The 22,955-nt window shown below is 50.4% G+C and overlaps 1 protein-coding gene across 2 annotated transcripts; it reads left to right on the top strand.

The window, feature by feature from the left end:
* On the top strand, window positions 1–827 carry Mrpl36 (mitochondrial ribosomal protein L36). Of its 2 annotated transcripts, none has more exons than XM_004666100.2 (2): window positions 1–77; window positions 399–827. In XM_004666100.2, the coding sequence occupies exon 2, from the start codon at window positions 418–420 to the stop codon at window positions 757–759; it is 342 nt and encodes a 113-aa protein (XP_004666157.2). In that variant the 5' UTR covers window positions 1–77; window positions 399–417; the 3' UTR covers window positions 760–827. The 2 variants fall into 2 exon arrangements, with proteins under 2 accessions (XP_004666157.2, XP_044994957.1); XM_045139022.1 differs by having other exon boundaries at window positions 33–111; window positions 312–827.
* The last annotated feature ends 22,128 nt before the right edge of the window (window positions 828–22,955 follow it).

Genomic DNA, 22,955 nt, shown 5'->3' with positions numbered 1-22,955 from the left:
GCCACACTGCGCAAGCGCGGGCGCCCCGGGACGCGCAGGAGCAGAACGGACTCTGCGGCCTGGCGGGTCCTCCCCAGGTGCGTGTCTTGGGTTCCCCGTCACCCTTCCCTCCCCCCCCGCCAAGTGGATGGCGCGCGGAGTGCAAGTCCTTCCCTGGCTGGGGACAGCTGGCCGGAGGGACGCGGACCGACCCTTGGACCTGCGGTGGACAGGGCAGCCTCGGGGGGGGGGGGTGCGGGGACTGGGTGGTCTCCAAATCTGGCCCCGGCCCCGGCCCCCACCGGTGATCCTGGGGTCCTCCGACCCGGTGGCCCTGGCCTCGGAGGCGCGGTGACCTTGGGGCAAGAGGGACGAGGTGGCGTCAGAGCCGAGGTCACCACGCCTGTGTCTCCCCGCAGCTCGGATCCGGCCCCGGGCATGGCCTCTGCGCTGCTGAGGAGCATGGTGGCTTCCGTCGTGGGCCCGCTTCTGCGCCTGAGCCGTGCCGCCGCGGAGCCCCGATCCTTCTCCACGTCGCTGCTGGGCACCCCGACAGGCGCCCTTCCTCCCGGCGTCCAAGTGCACTGGCCGCCCTGCGGCCGCGCGCAGCGGTCACTCCTGCAGCCGGACCCGCCGCAGCCACGTCCACAGCCCGCGCAGGGCTTCAAGACCAAGGGCGTCCTCAAGAAGCGCTGCCGAGACTGCTACATGGTGAAGAGGCGCGGGCGCTGGTTCGTCTACTGCAAGACCAACCCCAAGCACAAGCAGAGGCTGATGTAGCCCTTGCCTTCCAGCAGAGACCTCGCCTGATCAAAGCTAAATAAAATGGGAACGCTCTGTCATCTTAAGATCTGCGGGCCTTAAGGGCTTTGGTGAACCTGCCCCCCTGAGAACTCTCTCTGGCCATCCAAATCTAGTTAAGGCCAGGGCAGCAGATGGAGAAGGAATTGTGGCTTTCTTGCCAGCTGTGCGCTTGGTTGGAGAACAGAAAATGCAGGAAGGCAAAGCTAGCTTTAGGCCCGGTGTGGTGGCGCACAAATTTGCTTGCAGCACCCGGGAGGCAGGGGTAGGATGGTAGGGTTTTTCTGTAGCCCAGGCTGACCTGGAATTCACAATGTAGTCTCAGGGTGGCCTCGAACTCATGGCGATCCTCCTACCTCTGCCTCCTGAGTGCTGGGATTAAAGGCGTTCACCACCATGCACGACTTGAAAGTTTTCTTTTGTGTGTGTGTGTGTTTTGATATTTATTTACTTGAGAGAGTGAGAAAAAGAGACCAAAAAAAAAGGCACCCCAGGGCCTCCATCCACTGCAAACAAACTCCAGATTAGTGTGCCACCTTGTACCTCTGGCTTTACATGTGTACTGGATAATTGAACTCAGGTCCTTGGGTTTTGCAGGCAAGTGCCTTAACTGCTGAGCCATTTCTCCAACCCCTGAGTGGAAATTTTTTAGAAAGAACTGAGTTTGAAGGCTTCTTCTGTAGGGTAGCTCCTTACTGTGTCTCACATAGATTCTCACAACAGTCCTGGTTGAGGACAAAAGACCTTTAACTCAGGGGAAACTTGATTATTTGCACATAAATACCTTTTATTTTATAGGGGGGGAGGTTGTTGAGGTAGGGTCTCACTCTATTCCAGGCTGACTTGGAATTCACTATGTAGTCTCAGCCTGGCCTGGAACTTGTGATTCTCCTACCAGTGCCCCCCAAGTGGTGGGATTAAATGTGTGTGCCACCACACCCTGCTCCATAAATGCCCTTGAACACCAACTGAAACTCTGTGGGTGGGTGTTAAGGCTCTTGCCTCAAAGTGTCTGTGGTGCCTGGTCTTAGTCGCTCTAGTAATAATTAGTTGGTGCTTTCAATTGTCACATCTGTTCCAACTCACAGAAAGATGACAAACAAAATAGTGCCTAGGTGGTTTTGCATTCAGATCCTGCCATTTTGTACAACTGCCATTTGTTAGCATTAAAAAGCAGTGTGGGGCGGGGCTGCTGGAGAGATGGCTTAATGGTTAAGGCATTTGCCTGGAAAGCCAAAGGTCCTTGCTTCAATTCCCCAGGACCAACGTAAGCCAGATGTAGAAGGTGGCACACGCATCTGGGTGCTGGGATTAAAGGCATTCACCACCATGCATGGCTTGGAAGTTTTCTGTTGTGTGTTTTAATATTTATTTACTTGAGAAAGAGAGAGAAAAAGACCAAACAAAAAGGCATTCCAGGGCCTCCAGCCACTGCAAACAAACTCCAGATGAATGTTCATTTGCAGAGGCTGTAAGCTCTGGTGCACCCATCCCCCCCCCCCACGCCTCTTACCCTCGCTCATTCTCTGAAATATATATATTTTTTTAAAGTAGGATTTTTGCTCTTGAATAGACTTTTCTGTGGCCATGATGCTCACAGATCAGTGAATTTCAGACTACTGACTGATTCCAGCACACAGCACGGTCGTGTAGTCCCATGACTCCAAGGCAAAGTGCTGTGGAACTTCTGTCCCTTAATAGCAAATACATGCTTCGTGCATAGATGCTGTGTATTACCCTAGTACTGTTTGCTTGAAAGTGTTGTGAACTCTGGGACATTCCCTATGGTCATGATTGTAGATGATTGAGAATTTGGAACAACATTGCTATTTCCCAAAGCCCTTTAAAAGTGTAGTGGCACATGCCATTAATCCCAGCACTTGGGAGGCAGAGGTAGGAGGATTGCTGTGAGTTGAGGCCTCCCTGAGACTACATAGCAAATTCCAGGTCAGCCTGAGCTAGAGTGAGATTCTACCTCACGCCCCCCCCCCCCCAAAAAAAAATGGCAGGAAGTGTGCTCAGTCTTTGGCCTTGGAGCAAGTAGGGAAGGGAAGGACTCTACACACAGGACCATACACCAACTGATCATCAGGCATTTAAGAGCAGTCTTGGCAAAAGTGCACTTCTGGGCGCCAGGGAAACCACACACCCCAGTCTTTACTGTTGGTGTGGTAAAGGGCATGGGTGCGTGTGAGTGTCAAGTGTGGACAGACAGACAGTCCACAGACTTAAGGGGGCTGGGTCCACAGGAAGAACAGCTGGTAACATGAGCAGGGCAGTGTTTAGCAAGGAAAGACAAGCTTCATTGTCCGTGTAAGGTCAGTGGCTGCCTGGCTGGCGCTCTGCAGGATGCCCCATGTGGTGCCCCCAGACCACTGGAGGTGACAGGCATTTTAACACTCGGGTAGCAGAGAAGGACAGAGCCGGCAACTGGATGTGGCTGGCCACAGGGGCCCTTCTCACCACAGTCACTTCGCCATGTCCATTTTAGTGTCTGTTCCTTGCACTTTAAAAGCAATAGTAGGGGGCTGGAGAGATGGCTTAGCGGTTAAGCGCTTGCCTGTGAAGCCTAAGGACCCTGGTTCGAGGCTCGATTCCCCAGGACCCACGTTAGCCAGATGCACAACAGAGCGCACACGTCTGGAGTTCATTTGCAGTGGCTGGAGGCCCTGGCGTGCCCATTCTGTCTCTCTCTCGCTCTCAAATAAATAAATAAAAATAAACAAAAAAATTAGAAACACTTAAATATCCATAGGTTTCTACCCAAATTAAAAAAAAAAAAAAAAACAATAGTGGAGCAGAACTTGGACTTGAACCCGAGCCTCACGACTTGGCATCATGTGACTTTGGGTTTGCCTCGGGAGTGTGACGTGCAGCGGGAGCTCCGTGTGCTGTCACTGTGTTTCTCAGCAGCACGCTGTACATGTGTCATTTCCAAGATTGTCCAGTGACAGTCACTGTCAACAAAACAAAGTAAACCTTGTGAATAGCTCATTTCTTCCCTGATCTCAGGCAGTGGGCAAGATCAGGCCGGGCAGGCCTGGAGTTCTGTGTCGGAGGGTGCTCATGGCCGCTGGGAGAAATGAGTTGTGCTTGGCCAGCCACTGGGCATTCCCCAGTGTCACAGCTTTGAGGCATTGGGAAGGGCTCTGCAGGATGGTTTGTCTGGTCTATGGGGGACCAGCTGTAGGACCACCTTCCCGGGTGGCACCACATGCCAGTCTGCCTGCGGGGGAGGAAGGACTGCCACGGTTGGGACTGTTTCGACCTTCTGGGGCCTGACCCCAGGATGCTCCAGAAATAGCAAAAGACAGTGGGCAGATTGGGCATAGGGTCATGTGGGACCCCAGGAGACAGCACTGGGTCTTGGGTGCCCGCCAACTTGAGACTGCTTAATCCGAGACAATCTCACCATCTGTGGTGGGCTAGACTGCATAACCTAAGTGCAGGCGTTCGAGCTCAGTTCCCGGCTTCTCAGAATGGCTACTGGAGACCCAGTCACCCCATGGGCTGTGAACAGCTCAGAAGACTGGCTGTCCCAGAATGCATGTCCAGGAAACCCAGACTGACAGCTTCTTAGGCCTCAGCCTTGAATTCCAGTGTCATGTCTGCCATCTTGGCTGTCCCAGAGCCCAGACTCCAAGCTGCTGAGGAGGGACGCAGGCGCAGATAGAGGAATGGGGCCAGTCAGTCCTGTCCCACAAATTGTGCCGGCCCCGTGCCTTCAGCAGACGTCTCCTCAAATGCTAAGGATGGAAGTCTGATTTTATTTTTATTTTTATTTATTTATTTTAAATTTTTATTTATTTATTTATTTATTTATTGGAGAGCGACAGACACAGAGAGAAAGACAGAGAGAGGGAGAGAGAGAGAATGGGCGCGCCAAGGCTTCCAGCCTCTGCAAACGAACTCCAGACGCGTGCGCCCCCTTGTGCATCTGGCTTACGTGGGACCTCGGGAACCAAGCCTTGAACCGGGGTCCTTAGGCTTCACAGGCAGTCGCTTAACCGCTAAGCTATCTCTCCAGCCCAATTTATTTATTTATTTATTTATTTATTTGACAGAGAGAAAGAATGGGCATACCAGGGCCTCCAGCCACTGCAAACAAACTCCAGGCACATGCACCCCTTGTGCATCTGGCTTACGTGGATCCTGGGGGATCAAACCTGTGTCCTTTGGCTTTGCAGGCAAACGCCTTAACCGCTAAGCCATCCCTCCAGCCCTGGAAGTCTGATATTAAAATATCTGACAGCTGGTTCCTCCTGAGACCTTTCCTTGGCTTGAAGACTCTTCTTCAGTGTAGCCCTCCCCACCCCCCACGGTCATCTGTGTCTGTCTTGATCTCTGCAAGGACTGCAGTGATTAGGAGTCACCAGTGGCCTCATTTAGCCTCATTACCAACCTGAACACCCTGTCTCCACTAGACATTCTGAGATGCCAGGCCTTGAGCTCAAACGTATGCACTTGGGGTGCACAGTTGAGCCCATGAAAGATGGTGAGACGGTCTCAGATTAAGCAGTCTCAAGTCAGTGGGCACAGGAGATCCAGTGCTGTGTCCTGGAATCCCACATGGTCCTATGCCCAATCTGCCCACTGTCGTTGTGCTGTTTGTGGAACACCCTGGGTCAGGCCCCAGAAGGTGGACACGGTCCCAGCCTGGCAGTCCTCCCCCGTGTCCCCTGGCCGAGGTTTAGCATGGGCAGCACTAAAGAGCAGAGAGTGCCACAGAGCACAGAGTAGTGTCAAGGACCATGCTTCCTCAGGGTGCCATGCTCAGGAGCTCGAGTGTTGCACAGCTGTGCACACACACACACACACACACACACGCACGCACACACCACACACACGCACGCACACACATACGCACACTGGCACAGGAATCAACAGAGGAAAACATGCCTCCAGAGACACTGCTATGCAGTAGGGAAAGGTGGCATTCTGTTTAGCGCACTGAGTCACAGCCTGCTCGTTTTCTCCTTGCTCCCTGGACCCTCGCCTACCCTGCCGTGCCTAAGCACAGCCGGGTTCTTGTAACCACAGCATGTGACAGGACACGGGCTATGTCTCAGTAAATTGACCTGCTGAGCAGCGCCCGAGTGCTCAAAGGATGCTGGTCACTCCACGGTCAAGGACCTCCGTGACACCAGGCCACTACTGACGATTGTGCTGGGCCGCTCTCTGGTGGGGCTTTCTGTGCATGGGGTGGGTCCTTCTAGTCTATTCTATAATAGAATTTGTGAGGCCTGTAATTCCAAAGGAATAGCAGCTCATCTGGCTCGCCGTTCTAGAGGCTGGCAGTCTTGGGGCACGGCGCTGGCATGGTGGGACATCACCGATGAGACAGAGGAAACCCAGGACTCTCATCTGATAAATGACCAACGCCATCCCGGGGCTTCCCCACCCCTGTGATCCAGAGGCCATCAGCACATGAATTGGGGCTACCGTTTGAACATGTGTGCTTAGGGGGCACATTAAATCTCAGTAGGCGTGAACCAAATGCCCTTGAGGGACAAAGTCACTCCCAGCTGGCACTGTGAAAGGCAAGTCATTCTCTGATGGTTTGATTCAGGTGTCCTCCTCCTCCAGAATCGTCCCCCCCCCCCCCGCCCAAGATAGTGTCTTACTATAGCCCAGACTGACCTGGAATTCATTATGTAGTCTCAGGGCGGCCTTAAACTGATGGAGATCCTCTTACCTCTGCTTCCCCAGTGCTGGGATTAAAGACATGCGCCTCCACGCCCGGCCATAATCTGGTCAGGGCCTCATATGGAGAGTTAGTGACCTGTGAAAGGAACCGCAGGGCTCCCTGGCATTTCTGCCAACACACTGCTCTGTCCCGTGGGGTGGGGGGAGGTAAGACCAGGAAGAGCTACAGACTGTCCACAAGAACAAACCAGGTAAGCACCAACACACAGCCGTGAAAGCCAGGTCCTGAGACGTCTACGCTGATGAAGTCATGCTCGGGTGACTTCAAGTTTCTGTCAGGCCCTGAGATGACGGTGGGTGGGATGTGCTATAGATGCACCTTTGAGCTGTGGTAGTGGCGTAGCATTGCAGGCTTGAATTGCACGTTTAAGGCAGCCTGGTCTACACTGGGAGACTGTGTTTTGTTTCAAAAACCAATAAGACAGGTGGAAAGATGGCTTAGTGGTTAGGGAGCTTGCCTGTGAAGCCTAAGGACTCAGGTTCGACTCTCCAGATCCCTCATAAGCCAGACATACAAAGGTGAGGCAAGCGCAAGGTCGCATATGCCCACTAGGTGGCGCAGGTGTCTGGAGCTCAATTTCAGTGGCTGAGGCCCTGTACTGCCTCTCTCTCTCTCTCTCTCTCTCTTCCACTCTCTACAAGTAAAATAAAAAGAAACCAGAGCCAGGTGTGCTGGTGCACACTTTTATTTTTTATACATTTTTTGTATTAAAAAGAAAAGCATAATTACCACAAATTACAAAGGACGAAAGCAGGACTAGAATAATGAATGAATCACTTCAGCCTGGAAAGCAGATACTCTCAATAATATTAATGTTATAATACAAGCTCATTCAAGTATTTTACATTTTTTTTTTGTCCTTTTGAATGTGATATCCTAGCACATGGTAAGATAATGTACTACGAGCGTAAGGTGGAACCTTCTCTGCAAAGCCGATCACAAGTTTTCCTCTCCAGCGAGAAGCGGGCTGCAGTTCTCTTCTGCCATCACTTCGGCTGAGGAGAGGGTGGGACTAGCAGAGCCCAGGAACCCTGCACAGGAGGTTTCCTCGGGGCTCCCATCCAGAGGGTGCCAGATGATCTGAAGACGCTGCCCAGGCCTTTGGCAAACCCTGCCCCTCCAGCCTTACCTTGACTTCCCCTCCCTACTTCCAAGGGCTCTGAACAGCTAGCTTTCTTTTCTACATCAATCACCAGAAAGGGTGGGGGAGCTACAAAGGAACTAAACAAAAACATGGAACAAGTTTGACATGGGCTCAGCAACAGTGAGCCCTGGGGTCCAGGCTGGAGGAGGGCTGGGCAGCCTTCTCTTCTGGTAGTGCCTTAACTCCCAGACTCAGGGCCAACGACCTGCCCCTCACCAGGGCCTAGGTGCATGACCAACCCTGCCAACGCAAGGGGAGGGAGTTTGGGCAGGCTGTTGCTGTCTCAGGTCTTGGATGCTGTGGGAAGATGGCAGATGGGGAAGTGACTTGCCATGATGTGGTGCACACTTTTAATCCCAGCACTTGGGAGGCAGAGGTAGGAGGATCGCCGTGAGTTCGAGACCACCCTGAGATGACAGAGTGAATTCCAGGTCAGCCTGGGTTAGAGTGAGACCCTACCTCAAAAAACAAACAAAAAGAAAGAAAGGAAAAGAAACAAGCCGGGCATGGTGGCGCACGCCTTTAATCCCAGCACTTGGGAGGCAGAGGTAGGATCATGAGTTCAAGGCCACACTGAGACTACATAGTTAATTCCAGGTCAGCCTGGGCCAGAGTGAGACCCTACCTTAAAAAAACAAAATAAACAAACAAACAAACAAAAAGAAACTAATAAGAAAAAGACAAAAAGGAGCTCATTTTAATCCTCACCCTCTCCCAGCCTTCCTTCTCTTCAGTACCAGCCTTATCTGCACCCCCTCTCTCATTTGACTTTCTGGGGACTCCACAAGAAAGGGCTTCAGAGTCTAAGGACCCCCTTCTTGCTCTCAGTCACCATCTTTGGGGCAGTGTTGGTCTCTGACCTTTGAGATGATGGCATGGACCAGGCCTGGATCCACTCCAGACACAGGCCAGTTGGTATATATTCCAGGTCAGCCTGGGCTAGAGTGAGACCCTACCTCGAAAAACCAAAAAAATAAAAAAAAAAAAAAAGAAGCAGCAGCTGTGGGGGGGGGGGGGCGCTGGAGAGATAGCTTAGCAGTTAAGGCATTTGCCTGCAAAGCCAAAGGACTCCATTTCAATTCCCCAGGACCCACGTAAGCCAGATGCACAAAGGGGCGAATGCGTCTGGAGTTGGTTTGCAGTGGCTGCAGGCCCTGGCGTGCCCATTCTCTCTCTCCCTCTCTCTCTCTCTTTCTCAAAAATAAATAAATAAAAAGCTTTAAAAAACTAAAAAGAAAATTAAGACAAACAAGAAGCTCTGGGAGAACCTTTGCCTGGCTGCCCTTGTTACTTGCTGATGTGTGAATCTAACCCTGTTTCAACTATCCATTTCAGACTTCCAAACCCAAATCCATCAGCCTTGTAACATGGATGAAGATCAGTGGTGCTTCAGGAAGCCTTCAAGCCTTCCCTCAGTGCCACATTGGGACTTTTGAAACACCCAGCCTCATGGGTTAAACAGCTACCAAGTCCTCTGACCCTCCAGCCCGTGGGCAGCCACTGTTGGACTGCACAGCCTGTATCCTGTAAACTGATCCCATGCATCCCCTTTATAACACATGCTCACTTTGTCCATTCTGCTCCTGAAAACCTGACTAATACACCCATTTAATGCCGTTCCTTTGGGGCTGCAGAGATGGTTTAGCAGTTAAGGCGCTTGTCTGAAAAGCCTAAGGCCTCATGTGCAATTCCCCAGGACCCACATAAGCCAGATGCACAAGGTGGCACATGTGTCTGGAGCTTGTTTGCAGCGGCTGGAGGCCCTGGTGTGCTCATTCCTTCTCTCTCTGTCTCTCTCATATATAAATAAAATAAAATATTTTTTATTTTCTTTCTTTTTTTTTGAAGTAGCGTCTAGCCATACAGCTCAGGCTGGCTTCAAACTTATGATCCCCTCCTGTTACCAAGCCCAGCAGTGTTGGGGGTGTTGCGGAGGGGACAACGTGGTTTGAATAAGACAAGAAGCACAGGATAAATTTGACAACTTGAAAGTGGGGGACCGAGGGGCTCTACCTCAAAGGATAGGTGCCGCAGGCTGTAGCCCACAGAGCTCCTATCATCCAGCCTGCCGAGGCTCATTAATGATGAACTGTTAGCCTCACACAGATCATCACAGGATGGCTTTCTCTCAAGACTGCTTGCCATGTGACTGTGAGACAAAGCCGGCGTTTACAGAGAAAGAAGGAAGTTGTCCCACAGGGCTTTGTGACCTGCAGCTGCAAGGACAAACGCGTTCTCAGGGAGAACGAGACAAGGCACTTTCCAATTTGCATCAGCGTTGCCATAATCAGCATTCTTTTTTTTTTTTTTTTCAGATTTTATTTATTTATTTATTTTGGTTTTTCGAGGTAGGGTCTCACTCTAGCTCAGGCTGTCCTGGTATTCACTATGTAGTCTCAGGGTGGCCTCGAACTCTTGGAGATCCTCCCACCTCTGCCTCCCAAATGCTGGGGATTAAAGACACGTGCCACCATGCCCGGCCTAAATTTTATTTTTATTTATTTATTTATTTATTTGAGAGACACAGAGGAATGAGCCTGCCATGGTCCCCAGCCACTGCAAACAAACTCCAGATTCATGTGCCACCACGTCCAGCTGGCGTACACGGGTCCTGGGGAATTGAACCTGGGTCCTGAGGCTTCGCAGGCAAGTGCCTTAACTGCTATGCCATCTGTCCAGCCCCATAATCAACATTCTTGACTTGAGGCGCTTTGCGCAGTCAAGCTGCCAACAGCTCAGTCTCGGGTGGGTAGGGCGGTAATCTCCAACAATCCTCCTGCCTCAGCCTCCTGCGTGGTTGTGCCACCACGGTCAGCTAAGCCCTTCCTCCTTAAACTTGTTCCTGCGTCAGAACAGAGCAAAAGTAACCAATACAGTCCCTCTTCGCGGATTTGTGGGGATTTCTCTTTTGGCAACATTAATTTTAACTTCTTTTTCCTTTGGGTTTTCGAGGTAGGGTCTCACTCTAGGCCAGGCTGACCTGGAATTCACTATGTAGTCTCAGGGTGGCCTCAAACTCATGGCGATCCTCCTACCTCTGCCTCCTGTTGAATGCTGGGATTAAAGGTGTGTGCCACCACGCCCAGCTACAAGTTTTCTTTTTCTGCTTCCAAAGTTAACTATGTCCATCTCACCCAGAGCCTACTGAGTGGACTTGACCCTGGCCTTAGGATATTTGAAAGTCACACGGATGAAGTCACCTCTCCTTGAGATAGAAAGTGATAGAAGGGCTGGAGGGATGGCTTAGTGGTTAAGGCGTTGCCTGCAAAAGCCAAAGGACCCAGGTTCACTTCCCCAGGACCCATGTTAGCCAGATGCACAAGGGGGTGCATGCGTCTGGAGTTCGTTTGCAGTGGCTGGAGGCCCTGGCGTACCCATTCTCTCTCTCCTCTCCCTCTTCCTCTGTCAAATAAATAAATAAAAATAAAAAAAGAAATCCTTTTTTTGGGGGGGGAGAAAAAAGCAAGTGATAGAAGAATTAGAATGTCTTTAATCCCAGCACTCGGGAGGTAGACGTAGGAGGATTGCCATGAGTTCTAGGCCACCCTGAGATTACCGAGTGAATTCCAGGTCAGCCTGGGCTACAGCGAGACCCTACCTGGAAAAATAAATGAGAAGAATTAGACAAGAGGGAGGCCTGCAGGGCGTCTCTGCAAGACAGCCGGGTCTTCTACTACAGGAACCTGAGAACCAAAGGTCCCTTGGGTGGCACCCACATCACGTGCCTGCCACCCTGCTGGCTGAGAAAGGGCCCCGAGCTGCGTGGCTCACTTGCCTGTGCAGGCTGACAAGGAGAAGCTGGGCTTGGTGGTGGAGGCAGCACTCTGGAGTTGGTGACTTCAAAGCACGCCCCAGAATTCTTCCACCCCTCTGCTCCAGGAGACAGGATCTCTATCCCCGTGCCTTCAGCTGAGTGGCCTCTGGGGTTCTCTCCATGAAACATGCACAGGCTTCTGTGGGGTCTTTGCACTGGGAGCTCTCAACGGCTGCATCAGGATCCGAGCACCCCCGAGCTTCCGAGGAGGAGGCCGCTTAGACAGAGGCCTGGGAGCGTCTTTCCAGACAGTGATGGCAACGAGACAGAGGGGTCTTTGAGGAGCGATGGGTGCTGGTCTTGAACAGACCTGCCTCCCAGCCATCCCCCCAACCCCACCCAGCATGGCTGCTGCTATTTCAAGCGCCCGCTCTGTTGGCCTGTGTTATTTCTATTCAATGAGAAAAAAAAAAATGGTGTTGAAAGTCCTTGGCTCCAGGACACTGCCTGTGGGACCCTGAGAAGAGCCACCTCACCAGCCTGTGGGGAAGAAGGTGACCGATGTGAGGGAGGGGAAGCCAAAAGCTGTGGCATTTCGGCCACCAATGCAGGAGGGCTCCCAGCAAGGCTGCTTAGGGTGCATCCCAGGCTCACTGGGGTTTAAGGCAAAAATCTCTTTCTCCTTGGATACACCATCAGCCACATGAATGTGAAGGCTTTGTGTGAACTTGGAGGCCCCCGTGAGTACTCCGAACCCTGAAATGGGGGATGGCGCCAATCTGGAGCCATCTCCGTCCCGGGCGACTCCAGAAGAGCTCGTATCTTCCCCTTTGAAGAGTTTCCCATCACCATGGGTTGTTTGTGTGCCTTGTGTGAGACTTACCCACACTTCCCAATATTCACTCTTTTTTCATAATCCAGCATAAAGCAGAATTTATTTACATAATGCAATGATCCATGAAGGTTACCATAACACCGAGGGACCATATTAACCGCTTGAATGGAATTCATTAGAAATTAACTACCACTTAAATTAATTTTCCTACAGTCACAAGGCTGTAATGGCAGAAGGAGGAGCCGTCCATCAGCAGGTGCTGACAGGGGACCTGTCACCACAGTTATTTATAGGTAAGCGTGTCAGCTGTAGAGCAGGCACCATATGCAGAGCCTCTGGATTCAGAAAGACCACTTGACAAGGCCCGAAAAATCCCTTTATTGATAAGGAATCCGGCCTCGCCAGCCCTCACTCTACCTCACACAAGAGGCAGGGGACCAAACAAAAACTCTGATCCTACGGCCTACTGCACAGAGAGACAAGGCTTTGTTTAGAAACTGCACCAAACGAGCGTGCGCTTACTGGCAGCGTTGGAGATTGTCCTTTGGGCCATTTCAAAGAACAGGGCCCCGGGACCCTTGAGTCCAGAGCCTAACCATTTATAATCGAGGTTCCCTGGGTCAGATCCCAACCCAAGAGAAGAAATAGCAGCAGGTCCCACCAGGTCTGCTTTAGAAGGGCAGAGTATGTGTGTGCACACGTGTGCACTGTGGTGCTGTGTGTGTGCAAAGGTGAATGGTGTGCATGTATGGTGTTTGGTAGTGTACACGTGCACGTATGTGGCTGTGTGTGACGTGTGTGTGCACACATGCTTATGCATTGTGCCTCTGTGGTTTAGTCATGTGTGTGCACATGTATGTGCTCTCTAGGGATTGCTCATCTGTGCGTGGTGCAAGTGTGTGTTGGCTCACATGTGTGGCGCATGTTCATAGGTATGTATTTGTGTGTGCACACATGTTGTGTGTGTGTACGAGAGAGGGTCAGGTAGCTTTCTCAGGCAGTTAAGGTGACCGGGCCCCTGAAAGTAAAAAGGCTGGAGGGGCCAGGCGTGGTACTCGGGAGGCAGAGGTAGGAGGATCGCTGTGAGTTCGAGGCCACCCTGAGACTACAGAGTGAATTCCAGGACAGCCTGAGCTTGAGTGAGACCCTACCTCAAAAAACAACAACAACAAAAAAAAAAGGCTGGAGGGTCTGCACTTGCCAGAGATTGAAGGATAATCTGGCTTCTTATCTCTTAAGGTTTTTTTGTTTGTTTGTTTTGTTTTTTGGTTTTTGGTTTTTTTTTAGTTTTTCTAGGTAGGGTCTCACTCTAGCCCAGGCTGACCTGGAATTCACTACGGAGTCTCAGGATGGCCTCGAACTCACGGCAATCCTCCTACCTCTGCCTCCCGAGTGCTGGGATTAAAAAAGGCGTGCGCCACCACGCCCGGCTTTGTTTTTTGTTTTTCAAGGTAGGGTCACAGTCTAGCTCAGGCTGACCTGGAATTCACTATGTCCTACCTCTGCCTCCCAAGTGCTGGGGCTAAAGGCGTGCGCCACCACACCCGGCTTGACTTCTTATCTCTTACCTAATTCCCTAGATCTGTTTGTCCATACCTGAGCCCCTCCCTGGGACAGAGGTCTTTTTCTAGAATCCTGACATTGTGGTTGGTCAAGCTTAGACCCCAGAACTTGGCATCATGGCCTCTTCCTGAGACAGCCCCTAGCCCAGACCAGTCGCTGTCCTTCGGCAGGGTCCACCACCATAATGTAATGTTATGAATACCTTTTCAAGGGGAGGGCAAGGTCAATGAGCTGCCTGACCTCTCCTGAACCTCTAGCTGCTGGTGGGTTTCTGGCTGGGCTGAGACTAGGGGAGAACCCCTGACCTCTACTCTCCCTGTGGGCTCTCTGCCCCTCCTGCCCTCACATGATGGGAGCTCTGTGCTCTTTCTTTTCTGTCCTCTATCCGGGTTTTCCAGGCCCTCCACGTGAGCTCTCAGACCACGTGGGTATATTATTTTCCTTCCCATGGATCTGTTCTTCACTAAATAAATAGAATAACTTATCCTTCTCAGTCTTAGCAGAGGCCCACTGCTTAGGGAATCGGAAGCACTTGGAAGATGGAGAGGCCTTGTCTCCTGAGCAGCGGCAGAGCTCACTCACAAACGTGGGCAGTGAGAGCAAGAAGTTCCTGGGGAGCAGGTGTTGCTCGAGAAAACATGGGTTCAGCACTCTTTTGACACAGAGGGGAGTCTCCTCCATGCTGAGGCAAGAACCCCAAGGAGTTCCAAGGCCTGAAAGAAGAAACCGTGTATTTCCAGCCTGCTCTTTGGGGAAGGCTGCAGATGGGCGAGGTCACAGAGCATTCTGTTCTCCCAAAGAACAAATCCTGCCCCAGAGAGGTGGCTCAGTGTTTAAGGCCCTTGCCTGCAAAGCCTAATGACTCAAGTTCAATTCCCCACTGACCAGATGCACAAGGTGGCACATGCATCTAGAGTTTGTTTACAGTGGCTGGAGGCCCTGGTGCGACCATTCTCTCTGTTTGTCTTTCTTCTCTCTCAATTAATCAATAAAAATAGTTTTATAAAACCCAATAACGGCCTGGAGAGATGGCTTAGCAGTTAAGGATCTTGCCTGCAAGGCCTAAGGATCTATGTTCGACTCTCCAGGTCCCACATGAGCTAGACACACAAAGGTAAAACAAGAGCAAGGTTGCACATGTCCACTAGGTGGCGCAAGCATCTGGAGTTCGATTTCAGTTGCTGAGGCCCTGGAGCACTAATCCTCTCTCTCTCTCTCCCTCCCTCTCTCTCTCTCTCTCTCTCTCTCTCTCTCTCTAACATAAAAAAAATCAAATTAACAAAAATCCAATGTCAGCTGCCTCTTCCAAAGCAACAACTGTTCCCGAGAACAAGTAGCTCACAGCCTCTTCCCTACGTCAAGATTCTCCAATGCAGAAGAGTCCCTCCAGGCTAGGTAGCATAGACCTGAGGAGAAGCCCACAGCAGGGGCATCACCAGGCATGGCAGGGGGCAGGGGAGGGTGGCAGGTCAGAAATGCCTTCCTGGTAGCTAGGGTGCAGCTCAGCGGAAGCATGCTCTTAGTGTGCAGACCTCGGGTCTGTCCCTACCATCCTTCCCCCTGCAAAGGGACCTTCTGTCACAGCCACATGTGAATCTGGGCTCCTTTGGCAAGGCCTTTCCCACAGCGGCATGCCCCAGCCAGCGGGGAGTTGAATGCGGACCCGAGGGGAAGTTAACCTGCATGGGAAGAAGCAAACAGACACAAGGAAGGAGACCGAGCCGAGTTTCTGGTCAAGGCCTCGAGAGTTTATTCGTACATGTAGGTTTATATAAGGTTGTAGGGGGAAGGAGACGTAATCAGGCCAAAGATCACAGAGGCACTGGCTAATCTCTCTGTTTCTTTACCAGTTACCAGCAGCACGGGGGGGGGGGGGGGGTAATCACCCAAACATACGATTTCTTCATTTCTGGTAACTGAGCATTTAGATGAGGAGATAGAAACTTAACTTGCTATATGGAGGTTTCTGTCAACATGGCCGAGGTTAGGCTCATAGCTCCCAACAGCAGCAGAGGAAGGAGCTGCTACATGAGGCACTTTTATTTATTGATTTATTTTTGTTTTTTTCGAGGTAGGGTCTCACTCTAGCTCAGGCTGACCTGCAATAATCTCAGGGCGGTCTTCAGACTCATCCCGAGTGCTGCGATTAAAGGTGTGCGCCACCACCCCTGGCTTTTATTTATTTATTTTTGTTTGCTTGGTTTTGATTTTTCAAGGTAGTGTCTCACTCTAGCCCAGGCTGACCTGGAATTCACTCTGGAGTCTCAGGTTGGCCTTGAACTCATGGCGATCCTCCTACCTCTGCCTCCCAAGTGCTGGGATTAAAGGTGTGCACCACCATGCCCAGTCTTAAACACTCTTTTATTATTATTATTTGCTCATTTATTTATTTATTTACTTAAGAGTGACAGACACAGAGAGAAAGGCAGAGAAAGAGAGAGAGAGAGAGAGAGAGAGAGAGAGAGAGAGAGAGAATGGGCTCGGCCTCAAGCCACTGAAAACGAACTCAAGATGCGTGCGCCCCCTTGTGCATCTGGCTAACGTGGGTCCTGGGGAATCGAGCCTCGAAACCGAGGTCCTTAGGCTTCACAGGCAAGCGCTTAACTGCTAAGCCATCTCTCCAGCCCATTAAACACTCTTTTTTAATAAAAATAGTTTATTTTATTTATTTGAGAGAGAGGCAAATAGAGAGAGAATAGGTGCATCAGGGCCTCCAGCCACTGCAAACGAACTCCAGACGCATGCACCACCTTAGGCATCTAGCTTACCTGGTGGGTCCCGGGGAGTCGAACCTGTGTCTTTTTTTGTTCATTTTTATTTATTTATTTGAGTGTGACAGAGAGAGAGAGAGAGGGGGAGAGAGAGAGAGAGAGAGAGAATGGGTGTGCCAGGGCTTCCAGCCACTGCTAATGAACTCCAGACACGTGTGCCCCCTTGTGTATCTGTCTAACATGGGAACTGGGGAATTGAGCCTCGAACCGGGGTCCTTAGGCTTCACAGGCAAGCGCTTATCCGCTAAGCCATCTCTCCAGCCCAGAACCTGTGTCTTTAAACTTCACAGGCAAGCAGTTTAACTACTAAGCCATCTCTCCAGCCCACTAAACCCTCTTTGACAGGATCTTCCCTAACTGGGTCTGAGGGCACATCTCTTCCTTCCACATGATCCCTCCCTTCTCTGCTAAGAACTGGGATGTCAAGAACAAGGGGAGCCAGGCTAAGGGAGGACAGAGGGCGCCTCCTCTGGTGCACCTCGCTGGGCTGCCCCAGCCAACCTGACCACCTGCCCAGAAGCTTTGCTGGGCACTGTCCCTTCACGTGTGGCAGGACTCTGCCAGTCACGATTGGCCCACATGGTATGTTCCCCTCCTAAGGCAGTTTGGCTTTCTCATCACCGCCCCCCAAAACCCTGATAACAGGAAAAGCACATCGCCCGAGGCCAACAGAATAATGCCGGTGTCAAGCGCCAGGAAACATATTTCTCTAAGGACGAATGACAGACATGTAAAAATGTTTTCCTCCGCTTTCTTTCGGGGAATACTTAGTTTAGAATTAACTTCTGTCAGGGAAAACATGATTTCTCACACCCACTCTATATGATTGCACGCTGTTTCTATTTTACAGGGGAAAATACCACCGTGTGTCTGACACGTCTGATTACAAGTTTACAGAATCTACTTAGGTTTTCTGCGGCTTTTTTGAGGGCAAGCTACTCATTAGAACCAAGCGGAAGCCTTCTTGTGTGAGAAACAAATAACCATCCGGGGGATTGGTTATTGCCAGCGGAGCTTGCCTAATTTGCCCCTGTGTCTGGGAACAATGGGTCCCCCGCAGCTTAAAGGAGGAGGCAAGCCAACACCCCCATTGGAAGACTAGCCCTGGAGATGCCTACCACAGCAACATGGACGTGCAATAGATGTGCATGTGCACACACGCGCACACACACACACACACACACGCACACACACTTGCAGCCTCAGGAACAAAAGAGTGCTTGGGACTGATAGAGTGGACAGACGTTGGTCTACAAAACAGCCATTAGCTGTGATCATGCACCTGGTGGTCACCTGGTGGACAGCTGGGCTTTCCTGCCTTCCCTGCCAGCCTGTCCTCATGCTAACCTTGACATTGCCAGAGTCCCCTGAAAGGAAGGGACACTGAAGGCCTGGATTCTTGGCTGCAAGGGTGATGGCCCAGAACCCCACCTCTGCTGCATGGTGTTTTTTTTTTTGTTTTTTGGGTTTTTTTTGAAAATAAAGAGGAAATAATGATTTATTCATATATACCAAGCAGTTATCTGATGTTCAGTGTGTTAGGAAGAGGATTTTAAACAATATAATAATCTTCATTTCTGGCCCAATTTGGCCTAATTTTCAGGTGCATTCTCCATATAGGCAGTGCTGACTCTATACACGTTTATAGATATGGTCTTCTCTAACATACATATAATGTAAGAAAATAAGCCGGGCATGATGGCGCACGCCTTTAATCCCAGTACACGAGAGGCAAAGGTAGGAGGATTGTCATGAGTTTGAGACCACCCTGAGACTACATAGTTAATTCCAGGTCAACGTGGACCAGAGTGAGACCCTACCTTGGGGAAAAGAAAAAGAAAAAGAAAGAAAGGAAAACAAATAATTGGCCCAGCTTGGGATACATATACTCTTGGTCAAAGGAAGTCTGATGCACTGAAATGATAGTTTTCTACTCTGTGGCCAAATAGATGCCACTTGATTGGCATCTCCAATCATGCAGAGGTAGGCAATTGTTTTTGTTTTGCTTTTTTCAAAAAGGAAGAACAGAGAGAGAGAGAGAGGGAAGGAGGGAGAGAATGGGTGCACCAGGGCCTCCAGCCACTGCAAACGAACTCAAGACGCTTGCGCCCCCTTGTGCATCTGGCTAACGCGGGATCGTGGGGAGTCGAACCCGGGTCCTGGGGCTTTGAAGGCAAATACCTTAACCCCTAAGCTATCCCTCCAGCCCACTACTGTTATTTTCTGTCAGTCTGTGAGGGTTGCTATAATGAAGCAGCCCCACGTGGCAGCTTTAGCAGCAGATATGGGCTCTCCTGGCCCTGGACCGAGACGAAGGGACAGGGGCAGGGTTGGCTCCTCTGAGACCCGGCAGGGTCATCCCTTGGTGTAGACATACCCTAGCAGGTCTTCCTCTCCGTATTAAGACCCCAGTTCTATTAAGTCAAGATCCGCCCTTCAGACCCCATTTCTCTCTCACCTCCCCGCAGACCCCATCTGCAGGAACCGTCACTGCGGACCAGGGCTTCAGAGTAAAGTCAGGAGGAGGCAGTCACCCATAGTTATATGTCTTCTGTGCCTAGTGGCCCATGAGACATGTCGGACGTGGCACTATCACAGTAGGTGACTGTGATGAAGAAAAAGGGGAGCTCACGTTCCCAGGTCTCCTGATGCCCTCAGGTCCCTGCTCCCAAAGTCCAAGTCACCAGTGTCCACTACCCTCCAGGACAGTTCTAAGAGAGGAGACTCCAGGGACTCAGAGCTTCCTCGGGCACGCTGCCTGCCCACCATGCCTGAGGGCACCTGGACAGACACTGGAATGGACGCAGTGCTAGAGAGACTAGTCACCACCACAGCGACGGCAAGATGTGTCCCCCGTCTGACCACCAGGGAGCCCCGTGGACGGTCTCAGGTAGGTAACAGGTGCCAGGCTTCAGGGGCAGAATGGAGCCCTTCCCTCAAGGCCTGGTGGGCAGGAGACTGACCAGAGAGAGCCCTGCGCGGGGTGGGTCAGGCAACTCACCGATGGGGACATGCAAGTGGCACAAATGGAGTGTGTCCTGTTGCCTGATAAGTGAGGAGTGGAAAGACCCCCACGGAGCAGCCCACAGGAGCCAGCAGAGGAGGCTAAACAGGAAGGACCCCGAAGCCACCAGCACTGCCTGCGAGGGCCACGCTCAACCCTTGGAGCCTGCAGGAGAAGAAACTGAACCAGAACCTTCCCTCAGGCATCACCTGGGTCTCATCTCCTACTCTATCTTGGCTTCATTCTTCCAGAATAGTTCCCAAATAGCCAGAAGAGAGGCAGCCTTCACTTTGGGGTTTAATGTTTTTATTTTTAAATTTTTATTGACAACTTCCATGATTGTAAACAATATCCCATGGTAATTCCCTCCCTCCCCCCATTTTCCCCTTAGAAACTCCACTCTCTATCATGCCCCCCCACCCTCCATAAGTCTCTCTTTTATTTTGATGTTGTGATCTTTTCCTCCTATTATGAACGTTTTATGTAGGTAGTGTCAGGCACTGTGAAGTCATGGATATCCAGGCCATTTTGTGTCTGGAGGAGCACGTTGTAAGGAGTCCTACCCTTCCTTTGGCTATTACATTCTTTCCGCCACCTCTTGTTCAATGGACCCTGAGCCTTGGAAGGTGTGATAGAGATATTTCAGTGCTAAGCACTCCTCTGTCACTTCTTCTCAGCACCATGGTGCCTTCTGAGTCATCCCAAGGTCACTGCCATCTGAAAAGAGAAGGTACTAACAAAAAGTGAGAGTACCATTAGCATATGGGTATGGACATTAAGAGAAGTGCTTACTGGGAAGTTTGGTGAGCATAGTATGTACATTTAGCCAGGCAGCAGCAGACGTTACACCCCTAGGGCTCATGGTTTTCAGTATCAGGGATGTATTCCCTCCCATGGAGTGGGCCTCCCGTCCAATTAGGCAGTGGTTGGTTTTCCCCATAACAGACATGCCTCTATTGTGCCCGTTGGCTCCTTTGGCCTGGCTGGACAAATTTAAGGCTTACAGGGTCCACTGTTGAGTACCTTCACTGGTGATTTCTCTCTCCCATTGAACTGCATGTAGAATGGCTTCTTCCAGCTTTCTGTCAGCTGGTCTACATGGAGGAGGTTTTCAGCTCAGCTCTAGCAGGATTTCTCAGTGGCCTTGCAGCCCAAGTATGTGGAGTCTTCAGCAATAGGGTCTTACCATCTATTCCTGGTGGGAAACCAAGGGCCTCATCAATGGCCTGTACTGTTTTGGGGACATCAGGGACCTTCCTGGCCAACAACGCACTGGAAAGTATCCCATCCCTGGCACTGAAAATTTTCTAGTAAAAAATCTATGGCTTCTGAGTATTCCATTGTCCAAAAAAATTGGTTTCCATGTGACTTGTTTTTACCCTCTTAGATGTTGATTAGCCCTCCCTCCACCTTTCCTTTACTCAATCTCTTCTCCTGACCTCACTTAGGCCTTTCCACCCTCATTAATCTGTTCTACTTACACATATACAATACCATCCTATTAAGTTCCCTCCCTCTCCATTTCTAATCCCTTTATATCTCCTTTCTAGCTTACTGGCCTCTGCTACTGAGTTTTATTCCTACTCACACAGAAGTCCAGTCATTTGTAGCAAGAACATGTAACATTTAATTTCCTGGGCCTGGGTTACCTCACTAAGTATAATATTCATCTTGGTTTTTGCTAAGCATTCGTTAGTTGAGATTGTTTGAGACCACGTTTTACTATTTGGACTATACTAGGTTTGATATTTTGAAATATGGGTACAAAATGTAGTTATTTCAGAAAATTTACAAAACAGAGAGAGGATTCGAAAATAAAAATAGAACTATAGGGCTGGAGAGATGGCTCAATGGTTAAGACACTTGTCTGCAAAGCCTAGCAACCTGGATTCAATTCCCCAGTACCATATAAGCTAGATGCACAAAGTGGCATCTGGAGTTCATTTGCAGTGGCTAGAGGCCCTGGAGCACCAATATTACCTCTCTCTATTTCTTGCTCTCTCTCTGTATCTCTTCTTACCAATAAACAAATATTTAAAAATAAGTAACTAAGGGCTGGAGAGATGGCTCAGTGGTGAAGGCATTTGCCTGTGAAGCCTAAGGACCCAGGTTTGTTTCCTCACATAAGCCAGATGCACAAGGTGGCACATGCGTCTGGAGTTCATTTGGAGTGGCTAAGTGCCCTGGGGCACCCCTTCTCTCTCTATCCGCCTTGTCCTCTCCCTTTCTCTCTCCTGCTCCCCCTCTCAAATAAATAAATAACAACATTTAAAAAATAAGTAAATGGGCTGGAGAGATGGCTTAGTGGTTAAGCGCTTGCCTGTGAAGCCTAAGGACCCCAGTTCGAGGCTCGGTTCCCCAGGTCCCACGTTAGCCAGATGCACAAGGGGGCGCACGCGTCTGGAGTTCATTTGCAGTGTCTGGAGGCCCTGGCGCTCCCATTTTTCTCTCTCTCTCTCTCTCCCTCTGCCTCTTTCTCTCTCTGTCTGTCATTCTCAAATAAATAAAATTTTAAAAAAATTAAAAATAAATAAATAAAACTAGAAAAACCCGGCAATCTGAGAAATCCAGCGGGGAAGCTTTAAGAAATTGACGAATGGCTTCCACTCGGCAACATGCTGGCGCCTTGGGTGTGCTCACTGAGCGCCTCATGGGGGGTGCACCCCTCCGTCCCCACCCCAAGCACCTGCAAATCAGAGTTCTCCAGCACAGCTCATTCAAGAAATTCAGACAGACAGAACCTTCCAGTACAATTAACAATCTTCATTTCCATTCTACCCCGTGGCATCACACCAGCTGGTGCCCCAGGCAGCACCAAGGGCAATGGCAAGTGCCAGGCAGATACCCACGTAGCTTTTCTTCGCTTACTAAGAGCTTTCAAAAGTTAAAGATAGGAGCCAGGCATGGTGGTGCACTCTTTTAATCCAAGAACTTGGGAGGAGGATCGCTGTGAGTTTGAAGCCACCCTGAGATTACATAGTAAATCCCAGGTCAGCCTGAGCTAGAGTGAAACCCTACCTTGAAAAACAAAAAAAAAAAAAAAAAAGATAGGGCTGGAGAGATGGCTTAGCAGTTAAGGCACTAACCTGTGACATCTAAGGACCCATGTTCTACTTTCTTTTTTTATAAATATTTTTTATTTATTTATTTGACAGCAATAGACACAGAGAGAAAGACAGATAGAGGGAGAGAGAAAGAATGGGTGTGCCAGGGCCTCCATCCACTGCAAACGAACTCCAGACGTGTGCACTCCCTTGTGCATCTGGCTAACGTGGGGCCTGGGGAACCGAGCCTCGAACCAGGATCCTTAGGCTTCACAGGCAAGTGCTTAACCGCTAAGCCATCTCTCCAGCCCCCATGTTCTACTTTCAAGAGCCCACATTAGCCAGATGCACAA

Source organism: Jaculus jaculus, chromosome 20 (genome assembly GCF_020740685.1).
Source record: "Jaculus jaculus isolate mJacJac1 chromosome 20, mJacJac1.mat.Y.cur, whole genome shotgun sequence".
Lineage (NCBI taxonomy): Eukaryota > Metazoa > Chordata > Mammalia > Rodentia > Dipodidae > Jaculus > Jaculus jaculus.
The sequence above is the reverse complement of the archived record's forward strand: the minus strand, read 5'-3'. Positions and strand labels throughout refer to the sequence as shown.